Below are 19,223 nucleotides of genomic sequence, written 5' to 3'. Positions count from 1 at the left end.
AACTTACGCCTATAATATTTTGTAACAGTTTTATATTCGTAATGGCACAGGGCAAAAGTAAATACGTTAAAGAAACCAAATAGGAAATTCTAGATGATTGTGCAAATATTATTAATTTTAAAACCAAACAGCTATTTTTCCATTGACTCTTTTAAATTTGAAATAACTTCAGCAAAAATTTTGTTTGTTCCATCCTTGATGGTATGTAATGTGGTCGTTAAATGTGAAATAATCCCCACTTTACCATAACAAGCTCCAACGTCAATCATTGTCTGCGATGAATCATCTCTTAATATACATTATTGTAAAATTGTTAAGCAAAGTGAACATGTAGATTTGGTTTATTTATTTTTTTAATGCTGTCCACTCCTGTGGAGTAACGGCTAGTGCGTCTGGCCGCGAAACCAAGAGACCCGGGTTCGATTCCCGGCCGGGGCAAGTTACCTGGTTGAGTACCCAGTATGAACAAGTGCTAGGTAACTTTCGGTGCTGGACCCCGGACTCATTTCACCGGCATTATCATCATCATCTCATTCAGACGCTAAATAACCTGAGATGTTGATAAAGCGTTGTAAAATAAACTACTACTACTACTACTACTACTACTACTACTACTACTACTACTACTACTACTACTACTACTATACTACTACTTTTAATTACTGTGACTGAAATATATTATGAAATAGATTATCCTATGTTCTATTTGAAACGCGTCACAAAATCTGTTCTTTTTATGCAATCACATATTTACTAAAGTGCATTAAACATTTTCATTACTGGTATAATGACTTCGAAAAGATGGGTGCTGAATAACATTATTGATAATATAAAGCATTATTTCATTTAAGGAATTGTGTTACTTAAAATTATGTTTACTTTTTTAAATCTTCAAATATTTCCTCATTTTCGTGCTATCTGAAATAGGTAAGCTGTTTTGGGTATCAGACATTAAAAGATTATGTAATTGTAGTGCAACAACCGCGAGCGCTCGCGAACGACTGAGTAAACGTTTCAACCGATCGGCTATATAATATCCTCGACTGCATGCGCTCGAGCGACTCATTTCCCGAGCGAGGATTGATCGGCGAGCTCAGTCGGTTGTTTTCAAGAGAATGCAGAGGTCTAATCAACATAAATGAAAAAAAAAAATACTTTTAACATTCCTGTTAATTTACATTCACTTATATTGTCTCTAAACAAATTAAAAAATTAAAATAATCATTCTATTTGCACACTAAAAATATTCATTGTACTTGCCTGCTAATTAAGCTACTGAATTTTCCAGAAGAGTATTTTTTTTTTTTTTTTAAGTCTTCTCTGGATCCCAATTTTGCAGCAAATTCGTGACATGCCATGTTGAAGTTGGTCAAGATAACAAGCATTGCTCGAACAGTTTCTAAACTCATTCATTATTGAAACTGCCTATATTCTTTGTTACCTCTCTTGAAGTAATTGCAACTTCGCTGCTTGACTATGAAACTCGTTCTTATGTACAATTCTTCCCGTATGTGAATTGTCTGCCTTTCCCGCGTTCTAGCTTGGTGGGAAAATTAGCATGCATACCGCTTGAAGTACCTTCCGTGCTCTCTAATCCATACGTGTTTGAACTGGCATTGCTGATGTAGAGACATTATATTTGTCCAGCTTCTTATGTTGTAAATAAATTAAGAGCTAAGCAGAGTATAAAATGAGAACATCACACTTAATAGACTCATCAATTTCAAGGAAGACCTACAAGGTAGACCTAATACGGGAAGCAGGTGGCGTTGATTAATTCTCATCCATAAGTAGCCAGTTTATGAATTTATTATAAAAGTACCAAACCATCTGGCGGATCGAGGCATAGGCTACACAATTTAGACGCTTGGCGCAAATAGAAGTTAAGAGTTCCAATTTCATCCATGTCTAGAATGGTTTTTTGTGTATGTTACTACAGTGGACGCACCGGATAGTGCTAACTCCAAGTTACTGACGTCCTACTTTGTGTTGTAACGTGTGAATGGAAAATCCCGAAGAGAAAGTTGTATAGCCTACAATTTTTGTAAAGAAGACAGAAAGAAAGAAACAAAGAAGAAATGGCAGAAAAGAAGGGAGAAAATAAAGAAAGAATAAATTAAGAACGATAAAAAAATTGAACTATTTTGAAACGTTCCGAAAATGAAATCAAAAGCAGCCGGCAAAACGAGAATGATACTTTCCCGAGCTGTTAACCGTTCTGCTTGTTACAGTATTTTGAATTGAATTGAAATGAATTGAATTTAACGAAGGGGAGCACTATGGCCCAGCACTGCGACCTGTTAAGATCTATTGAGCTGACACTGGTGACGCATTCCCAAACCCACACCGGCTGACCACACTAAGGTTCTCTGTGTGCCCAGGTTTCGAGCAGGCAACCCCACTAGTCCCTAGGCCAGCACCAACGGAATGATGACGAAATAGAGGAAATGGTGACGGAATGATGTAAATGCCTAATTTGGGGAAAAACGGGAGAACCCCGAAAAAACCCCCAATTGCGACTTTGTTCGCCACAAGTGTCAGCTGAGCTTGTTACAGTAACGACTCGAAGTCGATTCCAGTCTGGGTCAAGGTGGATTTTGTGGTGGGCAAAGCGTTGTTGAAAGCTTTTCTCGGAGTTCTCATGTTTTCCCTCAGCATTATCATCATTCGACCAATATTCCTCAATCACCCGCCTTTCACTCTGAGAGGCCCCAAAGTCAGGTATTCAGAACAAATAAGAAATGGCTATAATTTTTATTGGGTTATTTTACGACGCTGTATCCACATCTCAGGTTATTTGTTGTCTGCATGGAATGAAGATGATAATGCCGGAGATATGAATCCGGGGTTCAGCACCACCGGCATTTGCTCACTACCTCATTCTTCCAAACTCTAAACTGGCTACGGTTAAGGGTATATGTACTTGAACGACCACAAATATTATCAGAAATTACAGGCTCTAAATTTCTAAAATTTTATAAGAAAATGAACTCACAATTGGACAAAAATGATAAGGTACCACAACAAGACTTATTAAAACTTAAATATCTGATAAAATTATAAAAAGATTATTAATAATATTTTTCAAACCAGTTTTATCAGAGTATGAAAAAAACAAAAGAATTCTGCAGTTACATCATTTGGTAACCATAATATTGTTATGGTATCTCTGATATGTTTAATATTTTTCCTGCATGTAATAAACACTTATTTCTGAAAAGTAGACTACTTTCAGGCATGTAGAGTTGTTTATTTTAATACAGTTAATTGTTTGTCCTATATAAAATATATTAAAATTTACAAAATGTTTTGTGACCTAATTTTTCTATTTTCAAAGAAATGGGCAGTATTGTATTCTACCTTTTGCATAAATGCATGTTAAATCAGTTTACAAAATTTCAGAATTCTATCTCTAATGGCTGAGGAGTTATGAAATAATTCATTCCCTTGTTCTCCATTTCCAAGTTCTTCACACCTCTCCACCTACCTACCTTGCCTCCCGTTTCAGTTACCTGTCATCGTATCATAATCTTTTCACACGCACACAAAATAGCTGCATATTAGCCATACAAACACAAAGTTTATTTTGTATATTCGGAAAATATAATAATATGCATGTGAAATATTTCCTAACCAGTTAAATCTTCTGATGTTGACTAAATTCTTAAAAGATATGGAAATTAATTACATTACGGAACATAAGACAGACATATCAACGTCAGTACCAGCTCAGTGTGACTTAACTTCGCAAATGAAGCTCCAAAAAAGAAATATTGAAAAAGTCTCGTATTTTATTCCTTTCCAGCTTGTTTACAAGTTTTATAAGATGAAGACGAGATTGCTCTAAAGTAATGCATTACAGTTTGTGTGCATCTTGAGACTAGTTTATTAGTGACCTAATTCAAAAACAATATAAAGAGATTCTACCACTTCATTTGTTAGCAAAAACAAAATTAAGAATATAAATAATTGTATTAGAGATCAGATTAATTTGTTATATGTTAAATTAGATGTTTATATTATGTTTGTGAGTAACAAGTGTTGCAACATGAATTTAATTTTCTGTACTGTTAGCAAAAGCTGTTGTATATATGTATATATGTTTAGCTACATAGTTCATGTAATTAACATGTTACGATTACATAAATTTTGATTTGATTGCATTCTCATAAGACATCATCGTATTCATAATCATATTATACAATCCCGCTATCGCGCTTGTGGAATACCCTACCTAGTGACATCAAAAACTGTCGGAATTTAACAGTGTTCAAAAACAAGGTCATTAAGCATTTTCTTATTGCGTAAAGTAGATTTAATTTTTACTTAAGTAAAAAAAAAAAATCTTTCTATGCTCTTAACTTCTACAATAAACTGTATAGCCTTTATTAATCAGTTAATCTTTTAGTACTTTGATTTTTATTGTATTTGTTAATTTAATATTAATTGTAATTGTATTCTTAATATTGTAGTTGTAATCCCCTGATAGAGGGGAAGAGAAGGCATGATGGCCTTAGCTCTACCAGGTTAAGTAAATAAATACATACATAAATAAATATTGGCTTGAGGGAAAACCTCGGAAAAAATATCAACCAGGTAACTTGCCCCGACAGAGTTTCAAACCCGGGCCACCTACTTTCGCGATCAGACGCGTTAACCGTTACTCCAACAAGTGTGGACCCAGTAGCTATAAAGATGAGTAATTCGTAAACAATGTGATAGTAAATGATAATTGGAGACAATTTGATGAAAAGGGGAAGGAAGGGATGATGAAAGTGAAGATAAAGAAGTGAATCCCTATAATTGCATGAAACCTTTATGCTGTTCGTGATTTATTTTGTGAGTATGATTGACATTGTAAGGATATATGAGGTTTAAAATAATGCTATGGTATTTCTTTTCATTCCTGTCTTTATATTATCCGCATTTCAATTTAGCAAGGCGGAGCCTTCTCGTTAATTACAACACAAGGTAATTGCTTCCTCATTCCATGAAGCCTAGTCTCCAAACAAGAATAATTATTGTTAAAGTAGTCGAAACGATTCACACATCAATGTGACGTAATGAGTTGTTTTAAATTTATTGTAATGTATAATAACTAGCCAATATACACAATTGGGTTCGTTTAGTAATAATGCCACAGTTGATCACTCTAGAATTATGCCGTGATAAACTAGCTATTTCTGTCTTCATACTCCTCGCATTTATTAATAATTTCCATTTGGGTACGAATAGTAATGAATTCATTATGATTCCATATTCGTTTCCCCTTTATGTTTTATCACGGCTGACTGGATTCGAAACTACATTGTTCTGAGCACATCATAATTTTATTTCAGTCATCCAAGAAAGCAATGATTTCACTGTATTAACAGAAAGTGTGACCAAATTTCTCGAATGTCAAACGCATAAACATTTCACGTTAAAATGGCTAAAAATCAATGTTGTACATATTCTATTTAGTGAAGATAATTAAATAAGGAAAAAAAAAAGTAAAGAAAATAAAGATAAAATATATATCATGTATATTAGATGAACAACGATCGAGAAAGCAAGACTGACAGCGTCCGCAAAGCCGAAAACCCGCACGACAATGTTCTATACGTCGCGTCGTTGACGTAAAGACTGCTTGTGAGTGTTTCGAGACGTCGAGATTGATCACTACCGAAGTCCCGAACGTCAAGCAGCCTTGAATCGCCACAGTTCTTTATACCATACTGAACTTTTATCTACTTTGGAAACTGTTATATATGTATAAACAATCAAGTAGCCTATTTGAAACATCATCTCTACCTTTCAGTGCATAATAATCCGTTCCCCAGTCTTTATTTAATCACTAGGCCCTTATTAAAAGGCTAGGAATTTTCTTTCCATATGTTTGAGATCAAGTGTGCAATCTCAAGTAAAAAGATATTAACGTTATGTTTTATGTTTCTTAGAAATGCAAATTTATTTGAGAATTGTTTTTTTTCTTTTATTTATATAACCAAAGGTAATATCATATAATAGAACCAGAACATTTAGATAACAAAGAAGACTGTTCTGTTTCGTATTTTTGTCTCATTTAAACATGTATAATGTTATCTATTTCAATTATGTATGTTATTCAAAGTTACGAAATATTTCCACGCCGACCAAAATAATGCTATTTCGAGAATGATGAGCGGGACTCGAAGCGCACGAGAATGACGAGCCGAGACTCGCAAGACAAATGCAACTTACACAACGAGCGAGAGCAGCAGTTAGTTTTGTCGGAACGGCTCAAGAGCCCACATGGACTTGCTCGAGATTCGTCCAACCACGCATTCTGTGACAGCTTACGAATTATTTAATAATCTCATATCGCACTTCCGGAGTCCTGTGTAACATGTTTTTGTTGTTTTCACGGGAATTTAAGCATGCTTCGCATATCCACGACTGTCATAATGCTCAGTGCTTCCAGACAAAAGAAATTAGAATCGTTGTGTGGTAAACTATTTTGAAAACCTAACCGCAAATTAGACTTCACTCTGCTACACCCACTTCCGCCATGTTTATATCACCGTCATCTGCTTCTGCACTCGGTAAAGACAGCTTGGAGGGCATTCGAACCGTTAGTGAAACCCATGGCTACAACATCGCCGAAATATTGTGGAAGAAATATGATTATTGTTAGGCTACAGGGCAGACAGATATGTGCCTTCTTCTTTGTCTTTTTGTTGCTTGACCTGATTTACCTTCAAATATCCAAGCATAATATATTTTTTTATTTCACCTAAACACACTACGAGTATGTGACGAGCTCCCGTGACGTGGAGTCAACTCGACGACTGGCCTTTGTTTAAGGCACTACAGGGTTGTTTCCGATCTCTGATAACGAATTTGAATGACGTCATGTGCGTCAGGAATCACACCGACAGCTGAATTGCGACGAGAGGTGACAGACCAGTAGGGAGTGATTTCATAATCAGAGTGCACGGTGTATCACAGTAGCAATGCCCAAGAAAATCGAGCTTTTTTAGGAGAGGTACATAACACCTCTTTCCGATGCCAAGTACAGTTACGTGAAAATCATAGGAGCCTGCAAAAAACGTGGTTTCGTTATTTCCAAGAAAGGCATCTTCCTCGTCCCCTTCAACATTTTCTAGAACTCCTTCAGTGGAGCAGCGTAAACCGGAGTGAGACTAGTGGCCAACAGGCTTGGAGCTCACATATTTAGTTTTCTTACAGCCCCGAACCCCTTGCAAGGACGCGTTTGCGTGCCTTTTAAGTTTGTCCTCCAAATTCTTCTCTTTCAATTCAATTCAATTCAAATAACACTGCAACATGAAATTTGTCCGTTTTATAAAAATATGTGTATTCGATGTTAGTTTTTGTCCAGCACGTACTGTTTCTCCAAAATAGAAAGTTATTTAATGACAGTGAAATGTTGCATTACTTTCACCTTATGGGATGCAACATGTCACTGAAAGTACACTTTCTTCACAGCTACCTGGACTTCTTTCCAAAAAATCTTGATGCTGTATGCGATGAACATGGGGAGAGGTTTCATCAAGAAATATCTACCTTCGAAAAGTGCTTCAGTGGAAGCAAATATGCTGGCTGAATATTGCTGGTCACTCATTAGATAGATTGCAGAAGCTATCTACTAACATAAAATATAAAAAAAAAACACATTTATTTGTGAATTTTGGCCAAACAAAGGTTGCTTTATGTGCTAGTGTAACAAATTTGTGTAAATAAGTAAAGTGCGTGTACTATAAAAATGGTTTGTGTTAGAAAATTTTGGTTTTCAGAAATGAACTCAGCACCTCTCATTTAGTTAAAATTACAAAGTTTCGTCTAAGGGACAGAAACAAAGTTTAAATTTGTTGTCCAGTGTAATTGGACTGCTGGACTCGCTGATGTGCGTTACAAATGGTCGTAATTTTATTACAATTGAAACATGCCAACAGCCATTTAGCTCGTTCTAATAAGAATGGATGTCCACTCTGCATCAAAGTTAACTGACATGTAACTTTTTTCCTCTTTTCAGCCCCTGATCCTATAGGAAGAATGGACAAAGATCCCGTATCGCCCACAACGCGCGGTAAGTGTTGTTCTTTTGTTTATTTTAATAATCTACATTCTACACGATGCCATCATAACAGTATAGAACATTGTGGGAATTCTCTTGTTTTCTTTATCCGAGCGTCTTCTTCCGTGTGACGCAGTGTACAATTTATTGCTCCATGTTAATATAAAAGCCATTATAACGTTTTTTGTCGAGGAATTAATATGGAATTGAAGAAATGAAACGGATTAAGACATCACAACAAGCTCATGTTTTATTGTCGCGAGTGCTTAACTAGGCCGTATTTTTAACAAACCTGTAATTTCAAGCACTTCCGAAATTGCAGTCGAGTTCATTTTTAGTTGTTTTAATTGAAAATTGAGCCATTAACAATAGTCACAATTCTTAGAAACCAATTTCATGTCGAGTGCAAAAATGACGCAACGGAATTGTAAGACAGAAAGTAATTAGAGTTCTGTTGGGGTTTGCATTTCCTCAATTATTCTTCTTTTCGACCAAGACTGATGTCATTGCCCTTCAAAAACAGCACTTGAAACATCTAGAGTTCTCAGTAACTTAACACGTAATAATAATAATCATAGCAATAATAATAATAATAATTATTATTATTATTATTATTATTATTATTATTATTATTATTATTATAAAAGTTAATTCATAGTAACTAAAACACGTATTTCAAAACTACACTTTTTCCAGATATATTTCAGAAAGTATCATTTATATTTCAGATTAATCAATTGTATTTCAGAAAGCATCATTTGTATTCCAGAGTCGACAATTGTATTTCAGAAAACATAATTTTTATTTCAGATTCGTCAGTTGTATATCAGAAATTGTCATTTGTATCTTAGATTCGTCAATTATATATCAGAAAGCATAATTTGTATTTAAGATTCATCAATTATATTTCAGAAAGCATCATTTGTATTTCAGATTCGTCAATTGTATATTATCAGAAAGTGTCATTTGTATTTCAGATTCATCATTTGTACTTCAGAAAGCTTCATTTGTATTTCAGATTAATCAATTGTTTTTCAGAAAACATAATTTATATTTCAGATTCGTCAATTGCATTTCAGAAAGCATCATTTGTATTTCAGATTCGCCAATTGTATTTCAGAAAGCATCATTTGTATTTCAGATTCGTCAATTGTATTTCAAGCCCCATCAATTGTATTTCAGATAATTGAATCATTTTTTTTGTCATGGAAACTATGTAATTGTTTACCATGAGTTTCCAATAACGAGTTTATTAGGCTTCATTTTGTCTTTGATTTTCCTGTATTTTACAATTATATTTTGTCAATATAAATAAATAAATAAATAAATAAATACATAAATATATACCATTGAAAACCAGTTAATTACGAAGTACAGTAGGTATATGTATTGTAATTTTTAAAGTAAAGTACTTATAGTAGTTCAAAACAATTATTCATAATCTTATGAATGTTAGAATATTATAAATATAGCAAATTGTTGACTCATGCTATTCTGAAATACAATTAACACTTTCTGAAATACAAATCACTGATCTGAAATACAAATAACGCTCTCTGAAACACAATTGACGGATTCTGAAATATAATTGACGAATCTGAAATACAAATGATGCTTTCTGAAATACAATTGTGGACTGGACAAGGAAAACGGTATATGTGCCAAAATGACAAAGTGTGAGAAAACACAGAAAACTGTAAACTTGCAATTATTATTTAATTTTTTCAACATAAAGTGTCTCAACATCCAATTAAGTTCCCTGCAAACATATTGAGCTGTGAAACAACCCATTACTGACAATATTATGTAGTGTAACTGGCTCCCACATTATCAAAGTCTGACAACGATAGAAGTGCCATGTATAATTTCCTTGAAAACGGTACATACAGTCGAGTGATTTGTGAATATTAAAAGATAGAACACTAACAATTTGATTTGTAAGCATTAGAAACTGTTTGTTCTTCTTACTGGCACACGTCCTTATAAAACCATGGTACTTGGTGTCCATGAAATCTAGCATTGCCAGAAGGTCTTTCTCCTTCTCTGCCTTTAAAGAGTTCTTCTCCAGATTTGTAATAGACTGCAGTGTTCGTCCTCTTCTTAGAACCTGACATGTCTTCCACTGTTCAGAATCACTCAAGTTATTCCTGGTAAGGACCAATGTTGGATGATCACAAGCAACTCGAATCCATGATACTTGAGTAATGCGCAATGTTAACGTATTTAGAGCCGTATCAACTTCTGAAGCCACATCCAAGAAGTCTTCAGATTTCATTGAAATCACTTTGAATGGTTTTTTAATTCTGGCCGACCTTACAATGTCCTGCATCTCATCAGGAACCATGGCTTTACAAACCCTCTCTCTTAGCAGTTGTGCATGGCTTCCCTTGCTGCCGTAGTTTCCTATTTTCTACACACTTCTCTGCCTTAGATACTTTTATAGTTAGTGGCTTGTTATTATCCATGATAAATGCTACAAAACCGCTACATTCACTGCATATCAACACAGCGAGTAACTATACTACGGGACTTATATCGAATGCCATCTAGAATGCACTCGTTTGACTATATGGAAGGATGTTTGGTACATATATCCATTACTATGACATTGACGATGCTACATATATCACATTCCGTGACAAAAACAAAATTTGACCTCGGAGGCATTTATACCGTTTTCTATGTCTGCTCCTCAATTGACGAATCTGAAATAGAATTCACAGGTTCTGAAATACAATTGATGAATTTGAAATACAAATGACGCTTTCTGAAATTAAATTGACCAGTTCTGATATACTGTGGAAAAGGTGTAGACCTACATGTATAGGCCTATTATTCTACCTTGATACACATTCGTTGCACAAGTACTCAGTAGGACTATCTATTTCCTCAAATGCTGACAAAATTGTGTCGTCATTTTATCGATCCATCTATTGAAGACACGTTTTAGTGTTGAAACAAAGAAACTGAATCAGTGTGTTAGATATATTACAATTAAAATTATACTTCATTATACCGTGACATCTTTTTAATTAAAATTCTGAAGGCGGTCTGAAAAACTTCGAATTAAGCGAAAGCAGACTTTAAAAAAACCAGTTGCATAAGAAACATTGAATTAATTTTATCCCTGAACCATTCATTGAAAAAAGAATGAAAAATTATTCTTAGATAAATTTAGCTGCCGTCAGAACAGAGAGGTTTTGTCATAAGTGACACACTATACAATTCAAACCACTTATTTGAAGAAGTAGTTCATAGTTTTTGTTTGTTTTTCTTTATTGGCTAATATATTACTGCATGTGATAAAAAGGCACGGAGATGGAAGAAGAAGTAGTAAGTACACTTCAGGAATGTCCGTAAACAATAGCTCTTGATAATTCCGTCCTTTTGAATCCATCAGTCTCTGAATACGGAATTAAAAAAAACACTTGAAAAGAATGTTATTTGCATACTACACAAATTTTGCTAACACTGGATAGCATCATAGACGACCTTTCTGACCGGACTACAAGAAAAATTCTAAGAAAAGCGGTTTACTGCTTATTTAAATCATTAACTTTCGAATTACACAAATGTTATCTTTTAAAATTCAAGATAGGCCTATTTCATTTTAAGAGTTGTCTCTCGCTATGCAACATCGTGGTCTAAACCGTCTTCAGAATTTCGTTTTTCTGAACCGACGCATACGAGATGCGATGTGCCAGGCCCGGGCCTCGCACAAATCCGGACTACACGAGAGATAGTGAATGGTCTCTATAGCTGTGAGCTTCGAGGTCTGCGCACCTTGCAACTATAGTAACCACTCACTATCTCTCGTGTATCCGGACTTGTGCGAGGCGGATCTCGCACCTCGGATCTCGCACGCGTCGGTTCAGAACAACCAAGGCTTACAGCATCATGCCTGCACTCGCGCTACGAAATGAGCTCTGGTTCTAGTTCTCGAGGAAAGAAATTTTCTCATAAAATTTTGGCCAGTGTATGGAACCTTTATCCACCCAGCATCGTGATCTACTTGGCGAAATCCGATTAAGTAAAACAGCTATAAAGGCTAGGGAATCGTCGTGCTAACCACACGATACTTTCATACAGGCTAGATGATCGCTCACTTCTGCTGAGGCAAGTAGACTGAGGCAAGCAGTGGCCTGGTCGGCCACCAATTATTACGCTAATTATTTCTGTTATTAAAACTCTTTTTCTTCTATCATGGGATTATTCAGATCCAAAACTTACAAAATACAAAAACATATCTCTTCCATCTCTCGTGGTCGGTTTTGGTAGACTCTCCACTTCAGATAGTTTTACAAGGATAAACATAATGAGCTCAGGGGATCTTGGGGGCCATTGAAGAACCATTGTTACTCAATTATTTTGATCCGTTTTTGCGTATGATTATTTAATTCATGACCTCCTTATTCGCTGTAATCATAAATTGGTTCGTGTTAACGTGAAACGAGTTCATCTCAGAGACTTTACGGAAAAGCGAACGAGAGAAAGGAACTATTAACTGCTATGAGATGTTGACAACGTCGAGCCGGGCCGGCTCCATAAGTGACTATGTCAAACAAGTCAGCACAAGCCACGTTATCTTGTTGACCGTGATTTCCTGCTAAGTGTGTTTGGTGTAACCGGAAGAAGGAAATGTTCCGGTCAGTTCCCCACCAGCTGTCCGCCGCACGACATCTTCCCACTGTTGCCACACACGAGCGTACTTAGCAACAGTTATCCAACCTGGGGATCGTAACCCGTCGCCAATTTGGCTTAAAAGTATATTGTTCCACCTCCAGTTATACCTCACATGCTGTTAAAAGTTCAGATCAAAGTTATACGTCACTAGTCATATATACAGGGTGGATGGTACTTCTGCACCAAAATTTAAAAGGTGATTCTACATGTTAAATATAACAAAACTTTTATTACACTTTTCCTTCGATGAAGCACCGTTGAGCAGGAAAAAATAGTCTTCGTCCAATGTTTGCAGCGATCTATTGCGGTAATGGCCCGAGAGAAATAGCTGATTGCTATACAAGCAGAAAGGTAAAAATAATCTGAACAATTAGTGCCTTGAATCTTTTTTTTTTTTTTGCATATGAACCGTTTTGCCGTGAATTTAAACTGAATAATAACGAAAATCGTTGAAATAAATCTTGCAACGTAGCGCACGTCGCGTATTACCGACTGAGTACAGCAGAGGGGGAGGGGAAGGTAAGGAATGCAGGTCGCGCTTGCTTAGAGTTATTGCAGCAGCCGTGCTGTTGCCAAACCCTTCATAGAAACATAACGATTTCCTCTGAAACGGTGAATGTTAGAGAAAAACTTATTTAGATTTTTTAAATCTCTCCTAATGATATACAGGGTGTTTCTAAGTTAGACCGACAAACTTTGGGATCGAATAGATAACCTTCTTTCAAACAGTTTTTGTTAAGGAACTTCCTTTCAGAGTAAGAGTGGCTTATGTCGTTACATGGTTCGATCGTACAGAAAGGAACTGAAGTACAGTAATTAGTTATGCGAAAAGTGAATGAAAAGGAAAAACACTCACTTCAGTGTTATATTAGTACTATGGATCAATTGTTTTACTGTCTCATCACTACAACAAGTGCTGGAACACACGTCCATGATTTCCAGACAAGCATTGCATCGACCTGCCATAATTTGTCGTGTCCTTTCAAAGAAAAGTGGGGCTTAAAACAAACTAGACATAAGTTATAGTCTACTCGTACGTATCAATGTATGAGCGTTATAATATTATATTACTGATCATGTAACCTCCCCTGTTATAGGTCTCAACATACCAATGTCCGACCGTAGGGAAGGAGACGATAGAGCTTTAAATAGTATATTATGCGACAAATATATAACAAAGAAAATGAAAATTCTTAATTCATGATTTAGTAGTAAAAAGTGTAATTGAGTATGATTTAAAAACGTGGCATTTAAATTAAGGTATATTTCTAAATTACTGTCAAGTGAAATTGATTTTTATCAATGAACAGCAGGAATGTCCAGAAAATATAAATTAGAAATAACGGGTTAGAGAAGTAATGAAGGTTGATCATTTCATAATAAATTACATAAAAAAACAACAGGATAACACGGACATCTCAGAATAATGTTGAATGAGAGATTATCTAAACTAATATACGAATGGATACCAGCAGAGACAAAAAGATATGGAGGGCCAAAATTAACATAGAGACTTTGATCAACTACGATAGAGGGAGAGAGAATGCTAGAAGAAAATGGCATGGAAGAGGGGGGAAAATGGAGAAAACTGATTTGTCTTTGAGAAAACTTATTAAAAAGTCTTAAACTTTCTGAAATACCTTGATGGTTTTAATGTTGCATTGGACCACAGTCTAGTATATACAGTCACGAAGCTCAGTACGTAGGGAATATGCATCCATAGATAGTTGCTAACCACTAGAATCGTTAGTATCATCTCATCACAGACAATTCGAAATAGTACCGGCACAGTCTATTGTTCCTAGTACCCTCACAACTCAAGTTTCGTGACTGTATATACTAGACTGTAGTTGGACCAAAATGCAAATATGTTCATTCCTGTACTTTGTAAGTTTATGTATTATCATTAGGACTCGGATAGTTATGCATTAAAAGGTGAAAAATATGCTTGTAATTATGCGATTTAAAACAGGAGTATATGCAATAACAACCCAGAAAACGTGTGTTAACCGAAATCTCCCGAAAATTGTAAAATAATGGAATTAAGTTCTTTGTTATCCATTATTTTGTCATTGAAAATCTAAGTTACCAAATAGCAGAACTTCCAATATTGTAAAACTAGTGGACTAGAACTGCTATCGTGATAAATCGAAGTAAACTTAATTATTTTCATTACAATGCGTAACAATCATCATCATCATCATCATCATCATCATTTTAAATTGCTTCTAAAAATTGATGTGTACTGAGAAAAATAATGTTCAGCTTTAACAGACATTACTGGTGCGTATTTAAGGGTTTTCGATTTCTGCCAGTGAGAGTAGGATTTCTTCAATGTCCGACAATTTTCCCTCCGTTTTAACCAGAAATATGTTGGCAATATGTTGTAATGTACGGTAAGCCAGATTTTTTTTACTACCTAGTTACATTTTTCTACTACAGTCTTTGCAATGTTGCCTGGAATCTTTTTTTTTTATATTTTATTTTACGACGCTTTAACAATATCTTAGGTTATTTAGCGTCTGAATGAAATGAAGATGATAATGCCGGTGAAATGAGACCGGGATCCAGCTCCGAAAGTTACCCAGCATTTGCTCATATTGGGTTGAGGGAAATCCCCAGAAAAACCCCAACCAGGTAACTTTTCCCGACCAGGAATCGAACCCGGGCCACCTGGTTTCGCAGCCTGACGCGCTAGTCGTTACTCCACAGGTGTGGGCGCCTGGAATCTTAACTTAAACATACTACTAATAATTATGTTTAATTATTAATATTAATAATATAATAAATAGTGTCTTAAATATTTTGCTGTGAAAATAGCAAAAATATTTAAAATTATAACGATAGCTTCTAAATATTATGCAATTATGAAAATATCCAGTAATATGCAAAAACATGCAGTATAAAAATTATAACGGGAAACATTGTTTAGTGCACATATTACATTCTTCATGTTTTAATCAATTAGAGAAAAAAGTTATTACATAACTATCTTAGCCCTAATTATCATATATTTTGTTGGGTTTGGCGACCGGAGAAATGTACTGTATAAACATATCTTAAGCCGGAAATAGAAACGGATTATTCAAACAAATTTTCATTCATCTGTCTTATAATATTATTTTTGTTCTATTAATTTTTCTAGGTGATTACTTCTCAGATTAGTGATAAATAACCCGAAATTTTATTAATTCTTAACTTTTGTAGCTTCGAGTGCCCTTTGCCTTAACTAATTATGTCTTAGTGTTCTTATAGTCATATGTAACACGCATAATAATAATAATAATAATAATAATAATAATAATAATAATAATAATAATAGTAATAATAATTCTTTATTTATACTGGCAGAGTTAAGGCCATAGGGCCTTCTCTTACACTCTTACACTCTACAAGGTCACAAAGTGACAATCAGTGAAAAATTTAACAAAAAGTTAAAGAACAGAATACTGTACAGAACAAAATACTGTACTAACATATTTCAAAAAAATAATGATAGTAGCATAATAAATCGACACTAAACAACATGAAAATAATACCATAATAGAAAAAAAGAAAGTAAAATACATTGAAATATAGTAAAAGCAACTCATTTAGTACAAATAGTTAATATGAAGAACGTAAGGAAGAATATAACAAAATGGAATGTAATAAAATAATAATAAAAAAGAAATACGAAAATTAAATAAAATTCACAATAAAAAGGGTATGATAATCAATTCATCTGGTGATCAAGAGAACAAAAAGGGGAAAGGAAGAAAATAGCATAATAATAAAAGAAAGTCATCATTTCGCATACATCTGTTGTTTCCCTTCTTACAATTATTCTTAGATAAGAATTTATATTTTATGGATAGTATTCGTGACGATAAAAATATTCCTGTATTTTGTTTTGACATCAGTGAAACGTTTAATTTTCTCTGACGTGTACAGTAAGTTCTCGAGTCTAAATCACGGAGGTGTATCGCCGACGTGTCGTTGACAATATTTCGAAATTTCTTGTAGCTAAGAAAGATGTAGGCAGGGAGAAGAGATTGGGTTGCTGCGGGATGGAGATTGTTGCGTCGCCAATGGGATATCAGCATCGCTGATCCCCGCTTCCCCATTATTCGCTGATTTACCTACGGCCGGCCGTGGACGTGTCCGTGCGGGGCAGTTTCTTAACACTATACTTTATACATACAGCAGCATATAAACCGCTGTTTGGACATCTCTGGGGGGCTTTGGTTCTTTCTTTACAGCGGTCATTATAAGGGGGCTTTTCTTCTTCTTCCTTCGCCACTACTCAAGTACAGTCTCGTCAAAAGAAAATGAGAACTCGAAAAAAAAAAGTGATTTATCCGAATACGTACGACACTGCATATCTGGAAAACCAGAAAAACTCCCTAAAGACTTCATCCGAAACGGAGTGATTGGCCTCCCTGCCTTACAGCACGGCGACCTGGGTTCAGTCCCCGTCTGGATCAGGGTGGAATTTGTGGTGAACAAAACTGGTGCAGAGGGGTTTTTCTCGAGGTTCTTCTGTTTCCCCTCGTCATCACTCATTCCACCACGACTCTGCAAGCCACCGGCGTGGCTCAGTCGGTTAAGGCGCTTGCCTGCCGGTCTGAAGTTGCGATCGGGCGCGGGTTCGATCCCCGCTTAAGCTGATTACCTGGTTGGGTTTTTTCCGAGGTTTTCCCTAACCGCAAGGTGAATGCCAGGTAATCTATGGTGAATCCTCGGCCTCATCTCGCCAAATACCATCTCGCTATCACCAATCTCATCAACGCTAAATAACCGAGTAGTTGATACAGCGTCGTTAAGTAACCAACTAAAAAAAAGACTCTGCATTCATCCTTCACTCTGCAAGATCCCGTGTCAAGTCTCCAGAACAAGTAGAAAGTGGCTGAGAGTATACACATTTGTGGGCAATGAAGATAATTATTCATTTAAAAACTCTTAAACAAAAAAATACGGTATTTGAATGAAGCTAATTCCTTCCTGTTCTTCCACATTTGTTAATCTATTTTATCTTTTTTTTTTTTTTTTTTTTCCCCCCTCCAAGCTTACAGGATTTTCATCTTTTAGCCTGTACTCATTTCAATTTCTTAATCAACTTAAACCTAACAAAAATTAGATAGATAGATAGATAGATAGATAGATAGATAGATAGATAGATAGATAGATAGATAGATAGATAGATAGATAGATAGATAGATAGATAGATAGATAGATAGATAGATAGATAGATAGATAGATAGATAGATAGATAGATAGATAGATAGATAGATAGATAGATAGATAGATAGATAGATAGATAGATAGATAGATAGATAGATAGATAGATAGATAGATAGATAGATAGATAGATAGATAGATAGATAGATAGATAGATAGATAGATAGATAGATAGATAGATAGATAGATAGATAGATAGATAGATAGATAGATAGATAGATAGATAGATAGATAGATAGATAGATAGATAGATAGATAGATAGATAGATAGATAGATAGATAGATAGATAGATAGATAGATAGATAGATAGATAGATAGATAGATGGATGGATGGATGGATGGATGGATGGATGGATGGATGGATGGATGGACGGATGGTAGGTAGGCAGGCAGGCAGGCAGGATGTTAATTGTGTGTATGTCAGAAAACAAAAGGAAAGGAGAGAAAGTATTACGTAACAAGGAGAGTGAAAGAAAGACAAAATAACGTAAGAGAAAGAGCAGGAAGGAAAGTAGGATCGAAATAAAATGTGCGAGTCGGGAAAAGAAGAAGTTTAAGGAGAAAATAAATTACGAGGATCAGGAAGAAACTCTAGCAAGGAAAAAGGAGAAGAACGAACCGTAAGGAGGCAATGAAAAAGATAAAAGAATAAAAATAGTAAGGGGAATTATAACTAGGAAGAAGCGAAGAGGATAAAAGAATAAAAAGAAATAAGGAAATTTTGTTGTTTAGTCAATTGTCCGAAGACAGGTATGAACTTCGTTAATGAAGCCAATAAGACATCACTTATGAGGCAACTAAGTCAAGAGATCATGAGGTAGGATGGCCAGTTAATTTCCCCTTCCATTGCATACATCGCTGACTACCTAAATATTACATTAATCAGACTTCAGATGGGTATACAAACAATTGAAGGACTCTCTGCAAAAAAGGGGTGGCTCCACTTTTTTGAACAAATTAATGTTTTGCTTGTTTCGTAAAAAATATACTCGATCTTTTAGTGCAAGAATTGTGTGATTCCGAGCATTTGGTAGTAAGTCACAGTGGAACTGGCGCTGAGCTCCCAATCGTTTCGTTGCAAAAAGGAGGCAGCTCCTTACAGAATGAACCGTAAGTAGTGTCATTAATTTCAGGGAGTTATTCGTTGAGATATTTCAGACACAAACGTTTAATACAATTTTGCTCGTTTGTGCTTTCTTTTCGAGATAAAAATTATTTTATATGAAACATTTCATAGCGTGTTTTGAGAAAGTTATTGATTTA

The 19,223-nt window shown here is 35.2% G+C and overlaps 1 protein-coding gene across 5 annotated transcripts in view; it reads left to right on the top strand.

Moving 5' to 3' along the window:
- The window catches only part of LOC138703217 (POU domain protein 2-like), a 2,136,291-nt gene that overhangs the window by 2,028,651 nt on the left and 88,417 nt on the right, over nucleotides 1–19,223 (top strand). For all 5 annotated transcript variants that reach the window (XM_069830922.1, XM_069830923.1, XM_069830920.1 and 2 more), the window contains one exon: nucleotides 8,015–8,068. In XM_069830922.1, coding sequence (XP_069687023.1) covers nucleotides 8,015–8,068 — 54 coding nt within the window. The remainder of the gene's footprint in view (nucleotides 1–8,014; nucleotides 8,069–19,223) is intronic.

Source organism: Periplaneta americana, chromosome 7, assembly GCF_040183065.1.
Source record: "Periplaneta americana isolate PAMFEO1 chromosome 7, P.americana_PAMFEO1_priV1, whole genome shotgun sequence".
NCBI classification, from domain to species: domain Eukaryota; kingdom Metazoa; phylum Arthropoda; class Insecta; order Blattodea; family Blattidae; genus Periplaneta; species Periplaneta americana.
The sequence above is the reverse complement of the archived record's forward strand: the minus strand, read 5'-3'. Positions and strand labels throughout refer to the sequence as shown.